The sequence below is a fragment of the Zophobas morio genome, unplaced genomic scaffold (assembly GCF_036711695.1).
Source record: "Zophobas morio isolate AGI-343-1 ecotype UQ-CSIRO unplaced genomic scaffold, CSIRO_AGI_Zmor_V1 ptg000007l, whole genome shotgun sequence".
Lineage (NCBI taxonomy): Eukaryota > Metazoa > Arthropoda > Insecta > Coleoptera > Tenebrionidae > Zophobas > Zophobas morio.
Genome location: NW_026972112.1, coordinates 3,034,181 through 3,045,498, shown reverse-complemented (window position 1 = coordinate 3,045,498; position 11,318 = coordinate 3,034,181). Strand labels below are relative to the sequence as shown.

The window sequence follows — 11,318 nt, the reverse complement described above, 5'->3', positions numbered from 1 at the left end:
ACTATAAAATCGAAAAATTGAAAAATTCAGGAGCTCATAAATAGAAACTTTGAAAAACTTAAAACAGATTCGAAAAATTGCAAAATCGGAAAACTCAAGAATTTTTATAAACTCAAAAATTGTTGCTATTAAAAAAATATCAGTCAACACAACATAAATAAACGCGGTGAAATCAATTAAAAGTTAATGAAGAAAAATTTAAATACAAAAACTGCAAAATCATGAAATTTTAGTTTTAATAAATTTGTTCTTTATGAATTATTTAAATTAAAAATTAGAATCTGGAAAGTAAAACATTAAAATACTGAGAAGTCGAAAAATCTAAAAGCTGAATTAAAAACTGAAATCTCGATTAATTGAAATAGGGAAAAATTAAAATATATATCTACAAATTGAAAAATTGCAAAATTGTAAAATTGAAAAATTAAAGACTGAAATCTAGAAAACCTCAAATTGGAAAACCGTCAAGTCGAAAAATTGAAAAAACAAAAATTCAAAAATGGAAAATTTGAAATCGAGAAACTGGAGAACCCAAAAACTGAACAAACGATCTAGAAATTGGCAAATCGAGCTAACTGTAAAATCGAAAAACTGTAAATTAAAAAATTGAAAAAATCTAATGTTGATAAATCAAAATTTTTAAATAGCAAAATAAAAATCGAAAAACTAGAAATCATAAAACCAAAAAACTCGAAAATGGGCGCCAAAATTCAGAAAATCCAAAAATTGAAAAAGCCAAAAGTTGAAAATGTTTCTAAATTCCATTTTTTGCCAAAATACCACCAAACCATCTTGTGCTTTGCGTCATAAACTTCTCAGGTCACGAGCCGCCCCTGGATCTGTTATTAGCAAATAATTTATTAATGAAAATTTTAATAAGTTGCGTACATGAAAAGAAGAATAAAAGAATTGCTGCCAATCAAAAGTATAAAAATATGTTTATAAAAAGTATGTTTTTGCGCTGCCATAGTTGTAATTGACATTTTACGTTGACGCGTGGCGTGTCGCAATGGCAATGAAAAAGGATCTAGTGCTGCAAAATACAAACGAGGAATTTAAGCTTTGAAAAAATAAATTGTTTATCACAAAGTAATTACTACTAATTGATAATCATGTATCTAAAATTATTATAACAAAAAGTGGCTCGAAATTTTAAAAAAGCGCAATTTAGGTTGTAATCTTAAATAGGGGAATTTGTCGATCAAAATTTGGATTTGTAGTAATTTGACAGTTGACACTATTCGGTGGTTTGGTTTATGTTGTTGACAACTATTATGTTATTACTGTTTGTTAGTAGTTCTTGTTAATTAAAAAAACCGTTAGTGGTATTTGACGTATTTGGTAATATAGTGAACCAAGAGCTATAAGGTTATATGGCCATCATAAAATCATCCCATTGTGTCGAAGTTAAGTTGTTTACAATAGAAAAGGTTTTAGGGTCGTAAATAACGTGTTCACTGCAGCTCGACCGGCTCTTGTGGTTTCGTTCAGGGGCGGCTTTCACTAAATATGAAAATCCACCACTCCACTATTTCTTTACTACCTGCAGCCGCTGAGGGTTCCGAAATAACCACTCGCTTTGAAAGCCGGCCCTGTTAAATATGAGCAAGAAATGTTTAGAAGATGATTTATTGCCAACCGGTAAGCTTAGTGCGAACCACACAAAAGGGGTATTTATTTGCGGTCAACTACTTTTATGATGGCCATATAACCTTATAACTCTTGGTTCACTATAAATTCAATACCAACATAATTTCGGTTCAGTAATATTTATTCTTTTAGCGATTGAAAAATGTTATTTTTTCAAAAAGGCAGCGCAAAAAATATTGTATGATACTCGTGTGAAAACTCCATTGCATTACTCACTTACATACAGCGCTCGACTGCGTCTCGCGCCGTATTCCCGTTCGTAATGCAATGGACCGTTTTCAACACTTGTAACATAAATAACTATTATAATAAATTTAACCTAAGTTTAGTGTTTATTCTGCGTTGAAGGTCTATTGCCGGCAGCTTGCCATAAATTATCATTTTTTTTTGTTTGTTAAGTTGACAACATATTGAAATGGTATACTTAATCGTGAAATTGACATTTATGACACCAAGCCGCTACCTGCCATCTTCCAAACACGTTTGTTGGTGAACTGACACACTAGACAGTAACATTGCTGCCAATAACGCAGATTTTTCAACAAAATAATTTGCTTCAATCATTAATAGTCACTTTTACGCTTTTTTTTAATGAACAACTGTTTGTCAATAATACCACGTCAATCTGTCACTTTCAACGCTTTTACTGCTTGTCACGTTGAATGTCCCCAACTTATTGACATTTTAATGACACTTGTGACCCTAGCTGAAAACAATTCAGTCGTAAATATGCCAAGTGTCCCTACCCATCTTAACCATCTCGGTGATCACCCAAGGACCGCATTTCCCGTCTCGTCCGAGTCCGTCCCTGCCGTCGTCGCCAGTGCGCAGGTCCCCCCTCTGTCAAACGCGCCTCTAGCTCCGAATCCCAAACGTCTTCGCCGTTCCCACCGCCTGTCCCAGCGCAGTCCAGCAGTGGCGCGTGTGATCAACCGTCGTCGAACCGAAGTAAACACGGCGAGTGCTTTACGTGTGTGCATCAGCCCCACGGGGCTCCCTCGTGGATATGGCGCACTACTACCACTCGCACCACGACCTGTAAGTACCCTAACCTCTCCGGACTTATCCAAAAGCGGACATCGGCGGCCGGCGAACCGGTCGGCCGCCAGGAATGCCGACACCTCGCTCGCGGGATGTTTCGACCCCCGGCAAAATGGCGGTGAAAAAGCCGAAAAGCGAAAAATTTTCGCCGCGGTCCGGTCGCCGTTGCGTAACTGTCAATGTCAAGCGTGTCAAACGGCAACGACGCACTCCTTTGTTTCCGGCAGTGCGGCGAAGGGGGCTGCAGCCCCCGGGCGCGCCGGGAAGGGGGTCGGCGGCGGGCCTGCACCGTTTACCGGAGAAACGGTCGCCGTGACATCATTCGCAAAATTGAATTTGTTTACCGATTTGAATTTGCCAATGGGAAGGCGCGCTGAGTAATTTGTTGAATAAGCTTGAATGAAATTAGCGCGGCAAGCGCGCGAATTATGTAATTCATAAGATGCGGAGGTGGACTGGGGATCGCCGACTTTTTTACTTCGGAGCCAACAGGAAATGATAAAAAATTATCAGGAGGATACGCAACGCTGCTTACTTGTGTTTACATTTGGACCCCATTTCTTATCGAATTTTTTATTTTGATAATTTCGTTCGGTAAACTTGTGAATCTTGTGAAGGACTAAGCAAGGCTGGCCCCTTCTCGGAATTTCGTCATTACCAGAAACGAAAAACCTCATTGTTTGTACATCACTATTTATAGTCGACTTTTCGGATTTCGCCTCAAACGGTCCAGAAGTCGCTCCGCCTGGGGTCCTTGCGACAATACCGCCGCTTCCAGGAACGGAAAATCTGCCCCATTGTTCGTACCGCACTATTTATAGCACAATCCCGCCGACTTTGGGTTTTCTTCCTCTTTCTTCGCAACGACAGTCTAGAGGTCGTTCCGCCTAGAGGCTTCGCCGGCTGTTTTTTCTCGTTCTGGTCCATTGAACGCGCTTCACTAACCTATAGAAATATAGAACGTGTTATAAATTAGAAGCAAAAGAAGCCGAAAAACAACATCAACCCTCGGTACCGACTTACACATTGTGGGAATGTGTGCGGCGGAAGAGGTGGGACAAAAGGAAGAAAAAGGGTTAACGATGATGACGGTGGTGATTAGGTGTTATTATGGATGATGGACAATCTTGCGAATAAATTGCTTGACGTAATGGCTTTTTTTAATTGAATTCGGCTTCTGCGGGTTAAGTTCTGACTTCCGAGTGATGTGCGTAATAGATGATTATCTCTTTGTGGAAGGCAAATTCGTACTTTGAGAATTAGTAAATAGTTGCGCTTGAAAAGTGTGTTGATTCCGTGAACGAGCGTGTAATTGAGCACTGGTGTGATACCGAGTGTTGTAGATTTTTTTCAGGTTGTTAATATTATGTAACTAGGAAAGAGCTGCTAAATGATGAGATATCCTGTATTGTGGAAAGCTTTGCATTATTAAATAACATTAAAAAAGGTGACTTTGTATTATCCACTTTTAATTGGAAAACAGATCTGGTGCCCCAAGGCAAACTTTTTTTGTTTGTGGCTTTAGCTGTTTGATGGTACATTACGGAGTTTTTGAACGTCGCAGATAAGTTCAATTTTTCACATCTGTCTAAACAATTGACACTTACATATGAAGTGACGACGAAGATAACACATAAAGGAATTTCTGTGACTTGAGCTAAGTCAATACTTGGCCAAATCTCCGAAACTACCGGACCGATTGTTGTCAAATTTTATATGCATTTGCTAATCGTCCCCACCAACAATTTGATGACATCATGTCAAAAGATGTTACATTAAAATTATTTAACGGTTTTACAATAATATACGCCTGCACTTGTGGTGTATGAATCCGTTGAGTTTTTCCTGTAGACATCTAAATTTTCGCAAAAAATCCAAATTGTATTGGAAAAGTAACTGATAAAATAAGTCTCCCGTATCCATCTGTCTGTCCGTCTGCGGTCCGTATCGATTTTTGTTAGCATAATAGACATAGTTAGTACATAAATTGTTTTTAAATTTTATAAAATAACGCGGTCCTCAACTTGTGGTTTATGAATCCTTGTTGAGTTTTTACTCTAGGCATCGAGATTTTTGGGGGAAAATTGTATAACATTTTATGATTTGACTTTGGAATAGCAAAATTGAATGCTTTGAAATCTTGCAACCTTTTAACGGTATCGTGATCATGGTAAATCATTAATCAACATTTATCCGTTCATGCCCTTCAGGAATTGATGACGTCATCTTACAATGTTGTGGAATAAATGTTGTTTAAATGTTAAGCCGTAACATATTCATTTACTAGCGGGTTATAAATTCGTCTTGAATTTTTATTCTAGACATCGAGATTTTTTGGAAGAAAGATCAAAATTTTCGTTTCGATTTGTCGATGAGTTTTTGGATTTTTCAGGTTTTTTTGTTCAATTTTTCGACTTTCCAATTTTTCAGTTTTTCAATTTTTCGATGTTTTTACAATTTCCGGTTTCTCGGTTAATCGATTTTTCGACTTTCCAATTTTTCAGTTTTTCGATTTTTTAAATTTTCAATTTTTTGGAGCTTCGAATTTCTGTTTCGAATTTTCGATTGTTCAAGTTCCCGATTTATCGATTTGTTTTTTAATTCTAAAATTTTTCCGTTTAAAAATAATTAAATAATTTAATTTTTTGATCTTGGTCCATTTTGGATTTTTCAGTTTTTCGACTTTTCAATCTTATGTTTCTACTTCTCGATGTTTTTTCAATTTTTCAATTTCTTTCCTTTTTGACTTTTCACTTTTCGATTCCAGTTTTTGGGTGTTTCGATTTTTCAATTTTTGGCGCTTCTAAATTTTCGATTAATCGATTTTTCGACTTTCTAATTTTTCGATTTTCCAGGTTTTTGATTTTTCGATTTTTTAAATTTTTTATTTTTTGGTGCTTCGAATTTCTGTTTCGAATTTTCGATTGTTCAAGTTCCCGATTTTTCGATTTATCGATTTGTTTTTTAGTTCTAAAATTTTTCTGTTTAAAAATAATTTAATTTTTTGATCTTGGACCATTTTGGATTTTTCGGTTTTTCGACTTTTCAATCTTATCATGTTTCGATTTTTCGATGTTTTTTCAATTTTTCAATTTCCCGTTGTTTTTGACTTTTCATTTTTGGATGTTTGGATTTTTCAAATTCAATTTTTGGTGTTTTCGATTTCTCGATTAATCGATTTTTCTACTTTCCAATTTTTCAGTTTTTCAGTTTTCCGATTTTTTAAATTTGCAATCTTTTGATGCTTTGATTTTTAAAATTTATCGAAATTTCCGTTTCCAATTTTCGATTATTCAATTTTCCGATTTTTCTCGCTTTTTGACTTTTCACTTTTCGATTCCAGTTTTTGGATGTTTCGATCTTTCAATTTTTGGGGTTTCTGAATTTTCGAGTTCTGGATGAATCGATTTTTGGACTTTCCAATTTTTCAGTTTTTCAATTCTCTAATTTTTCGATTTTCTAGGGTTTTCGATTGTTCAATTTTTCGATTTATCGATTTTTTTTTAATTCTAAAATTTTTCTGCTTAAAAGTAATTACATTTTTTGATCTTGGGTCATTTTGGATTTTTTAGTTTTTCGACTTTTCGATTTCTCGATTTTTTTCAATTTTTCAATTTCTCGCGTTTTTGACTTTCCACTTTTCGATTCCAGTTTTTGGATGTCTGGATTTTTCAAATTTATAGCGTTTCTAAATTTTAGATTTCTCCATGAATCGATTTTTCGACTTTCTAATTTTTCAGTTTTTCAATTCTCCAATTTTTCGACTTTCCAGGTTTTTGATTTTTCAATTTTGGATTCCAGTTTTTGAATGTTTCGATTTTTCGACTTTCCAATTTTTCAGTTTTTCAATTTTCCAATTTTTCTCTAGGTGCTTCGACTTACGAGGTTGCGAATTCTCGATTATTCAATTTCCCGATTTTTCGATTTATCGATTTTTTTTGTAATTTTAAAATTTTTCTATTTAAAAATAATTTTAATTTTTTGATCTTGGGCCAGTTGGATCTACAAATTGAAAAATTGGGGAAGTGCAAAATTCAAAAATTCAAAAATTGTAAAATTGAAAAATTTAAGAGTAAAAACTAGAAAAACTCAAATTAATGGAAAAGTGTCAACTCGAAAAATTGAAAAAACAAAAATTCACAAATGGAAAATTTGTAAATCGAAATATAGTGAACCAAGAGTTATAAGGTTATATGGCCATCATAAAATCATCCCATTGTGTCGAAGTTAAGTTGTTTACAATAGAAAAGGTTTTAGGGTCGTAAATAACGTGTCCACTGCAGCTCGACCGGCTCTTCTGGTTTCGTTCAGGGGCGGCTTTCACTAAACATGAAAATCCACCACTCCACTATTTCTTTACTACCTGCAGCCGCTGAGGGTTCCGAAATAACCACTCGCTTTGAAAGCCGGCCCTGTTAAATATGAGCAAGAAATGTTTAGAAGATGATTTATTGCCAACCGGTAAGCTTAGTGCGAACCACACAAAGGGGGTATTTATTTGCGGTCAACTACTTTTATGATGGCCATATAACCTTATAGCTTTTGGTTCACTATATTAAAAATAGAGAAACTAAAAAACCCAAAAACTTTCGATTATTCAATTTCCCGATTTTTCGATTTATCGATTTTTTTTAATTCTAAAATTTTTCTGTTTAAAAATAATTAAATTTTTGATTTTGGGCCATTTGGATTTTTCGGTTTTTCGACTTTTCGATTTCTCGATGTTTTTTCAATTTCTCGGCCTTTTGAGTTTTCACTTTTCGATTCCAGTTTTTTGATGTTTCGATTCTTCAATTTTTGGCGTTTCTGACTTCAATTTCTCGATTAATCGATTTTTCGAGTTTCCTATTTTTCGATTTTCCAGATTTTTGATTTTTAAAATTTTCAATCTTTTGGTGTTTCGACTTACGATTTATCCAAATTTCTGTTTCGAATTTTCGATTGTTCAATTTCCCCATTTTTCGATTTATCGATTTTTTTAATTCTAAAATTCTTCGATTCAAAAATAATTTAATTTTTTGATCTTGGGCGATTTGAATTTTTCGATTTTTTGATTTCTCGATATCATCATGTTTCGATTTCTCGAGGTTTTTTCAATTTTCCAATTTCTCGCCTTTTGACTTTTCACTTTTCGATTCCAGTTTTTGGATGTTTCGATTTTTCAATTTTTGGCGTTTCTAAATTTTCGATTTCCCGTTTAATCGAGTTTTCGACTTTCCAATTTTTCAATTCTCCAATTTTTCGATTTTTCAGGTTTTTGATTTTTCAATTTTTCGATTTTTTAAAGTTTCAATCTTTCGGTGTTTCGACTTCTCGATTTTTCAGCTGTCGATTTCTCACTTTCGATATTTGAGTTTTTGGATTTTTCAGTTTTTTGTTCAATTTTTCGATTTTTCAATTTTTGCCGTTTGCAAATTTTCTATCAATCGATTTTTCCAGGTTTTTGATTTTTTGGATTTTCAATCTTTTAATGCTTCGAATTTTCGATTTATCGATTTTTTTTTAATTCTAAAATTTTTCCATTTAAAAATAACTTAATTTTTTGACCTTCGGCCATTTAGATTTTTCGGTTTTTCGACTTTTACGATTTATCGAAATTTCTGTTTCGAATTTTCGATGCATAATTTACCGATTTTTCGAATTATTGTTTTTTTTTAAATCCTAAAATTTTTCTATTTAAAACTAATTTAATATTTTGATCTTGGGCCATTTGGATTTTTCAATTTCTTGATATTATCATGTTTCGACTTCTCGATGTTTTTTCAATTTCTCGCCTTTTCACTTTTCGATTCCAGTTTATGGATGTTTCGATTTTTCAATTTTTGGACATTTCAGTTTTTGGATTTTTAAATTTTACTTTTCACGATTTTGAATTTTCGAATTTTTCGAATTTTCGATTTGTCGACATGTCGGTTTTTCAATCTTTTGAACATCAATTTTGGGAATTTTTCCATTTTTCGGTGTTTTAATGTTTTTTTTTTTTAATTTTAGATTTTTGTATGTTTTGATTGCTCGATCTTTCGCATTTTCGATTTTTAAAATGTTTTCATTTCTCGATGTATGTATTAAAATTCCGATGTTTCAATTTTTCAATGATTCCATTTTTATCGAAAAACTTTTACTTATCAGTAATACAGAGTTCACCATTGTAAAAGATTAAATATATCGTTAACACAATTTAATCTTCAGTGACTCATTTTGATTTAAATTAGTCCAAATCCAACAGAGTTCAAAACGTCAAAATTTACTAACTGTCAATTCGACATGAAGCAACTTCCAAAACCTAAGTTAGCCCCGTCAAAATAACAACTTAAAATTCGGGCGTCGTCCGCCTAAAATGTGTTCATGAACATTTGATTCATGGAACCTTTGTTCCTTTCACTGAGCCTGAAGGGGCTTGCAATTTATATTTTTTAAGTTAAGATTATATAAGTGTTGTAGTAGCTTATGTATTATATTTTTACTACATAATTTACACACAATATGTGGTCCTAAAGCACAAAGGTAAAATTTTCAGTCTTTTTATCCCCATTATTACCATGCCTCGTCCATTTGATTAATTTTTTCTCGATCATCCTGCCGGCATATGGCAAAGGTCCCCAAGACAACCCATCCCTTACTTCTTCGCCCATTTCCATTACCAACTTTGAGTTATCACAGCGTTGATAGTACTCGAGTAATTTATGCACATGTGAGGGGCCATGCGGGCCCGGCAGGTGTCCTTTGAATCCCCTCTGGCAGATGGTCTCCCCGGGTCGATCGATATCCGACTTGTACTTGCTACCATAGACAAGACCATTTAATTGCGAACACAATACTCGGAAAAAATCCGCAGACCAACCTCATTCCGGCGACCCGAGAGGTCAGTCCTCTCGATAACGATAAGTCGCGCGTTTCCCGCCCGGTACCATTCCTTGCCACCAATTTCTCGGAATCAGATGACGCATCTGTCGATCGACCCCAAGAAGACTTCCTGAGGGTAACACCCCTGAATGAGTTCCTTCAGTTTTATGTGCGGAAGGTAGACGACGCGTGCCGCCAAGACAGCTGCGAACGAACAACGGGCCTTCGCTGCAATTGTTCCGGCTTCCAGACATCGCGATTTTGCTCAAAAGACGGGGATTCCGCTGACCATCAGCTGGTACCAGTGGCGGGATTCTAGGGAAAGAATGTTCACTGCTACAGCTTGATTGACGATCCTTCTGCATTCTGTCTTAGTTCTTCTAGATCTTCCTCCAGTTCTTCTGGGTCTTCGTTCCTCTGCGCTAATGTCTAGACTTCTTTTTCCCAGCCTTGACACAGCTCGGAATTAGCGCTGTCCCCGTGGGCGGCGTTTTTCGCATGAATGGAATAGACGAAACGCGTGGTTGGGGCACACCTTTTGGAGGGTTTTTTGTTCTAGACGACATTTTTTTCCCAGTGCGTACAAATTAGATGCCATATTCACGCCGCCCACCCTTACTATGTTTTATGTAAGAGCCGAGAGCGTTAAACTCGCGGGTTTCATTGATGGGTGATGGTGCGTTGGCGAAAAAAGTTGATGGTACTTGCGAGCGGAATTTATGAGTGCTATCTTGGAGCTATTAATCTCGCAAAGCTGGTTTTCGGCTGGGAATAGCTTTGGGATGAGGAATAGGATCAGAAATAACTGTGATCAAGTTTTTTCGGACCGCCGCCCATTATCCGCCGGATCGCGTACAGCACCATTTGCATCTGCCGTTTTTTCGGCGGGTCGGGGAAGTTGTGGGGCCTCAGGTTTTTTCCCGAAGCGAAATTCCTTCGAGATCGTTGGTTCCAGGTTTGCTGCGGCTCGGTTCGAATTCGAGCTTCTATGCAAATAGCCGGCGCGGTCATTAATAGAGTTTATTACAAAGTCGATATAATTTTCTCGAGTTTACATAATTGTGTCGTTGTAATGCACATATATCAGTATAATCCATGAAGAATTTTCATTAAAATTTATGGCCAATTTATCAGCGTGTGTCAGGTGGCTATTAATAAACAACACAATATACAGGTGTTCTGCAATGTCGAGGAACTTTTCAAACAAAAAACACACAATTGGCGTTCTCACGACAAAAGTGGATTGATAAAATGCTGACTGTGCTGTTGGTACGTCCCCCGTTTCCGTCCGCCCGTCTGTCGGGAATTTTGGAAAAAAATCAAAATTCTTGCAAGGTTTTCGCAAAATATGATTATATAGTGAACCAAGAGTTATAAGGTTATATGGCCATCATAAAAGTAGTTGACCGCAAATAAATACCCCTTTTGTGTGGTTCGCACTAAGCTTACCGGTTGGCAATAAATCATCTTCTAAACATTTCTTGCTCATATTTAACAGGGCCGGCTTTCAAAGCGAGTGGTTATTTCGGAACCCTCAGCGGCTGCAGGTAGTAAAGAAATAGTGGAGTGGTGGATTTTCATATTTAGTGAAAGCCGCCCCTGAACGAAACCACAAGAGCCGGTCGAGCTGCAGTGAACACGTTATTTACGACCCTAAAACCTTTTCTATTGTAAACAACTTAACTTCGACACAATGGGATGATTTTATGATGGCCATATAACCTTATAGCTCTTGGTTCACTATACTTGTGGTTTTATTATTGCACTCATAGTTTTTAGAATTA

General features: G+C 35.8%; 1 protein-coding gene across 6 annotated transcripts in view; it reads left to right on the top strand.

Moving 5' to 3' along the window:
• Positions 1–2,475: 2,475 nt before the first annotated feature.
• Positions 2,476–11,318, top strand: part of LOC135124235 (myb-related protein B-like) — a 32,528-nt gene continuing 23,685 nt past the window's right edge. For 3 of the 6 annotated variants that reach the window (XM_064049160.1, XM_064049156.1, XM_064049161.1), the window contains exon 1: positions 2,476–2,688. In XM_064049160.1, coding sequence (XP_063905230.1) covers positions 2,657–2,688 — 32 coding nt within the window. In that variant the 5' untranslated portion in view covers positions 2,476–2,656. The remainder of the gene's footprint in view (positions 2,689–11,318) is intronic. The other 3 variants (XM_064049157.1, XM_064049158.1, XM_064049159.1) reach the window with 3 other exon arrangements.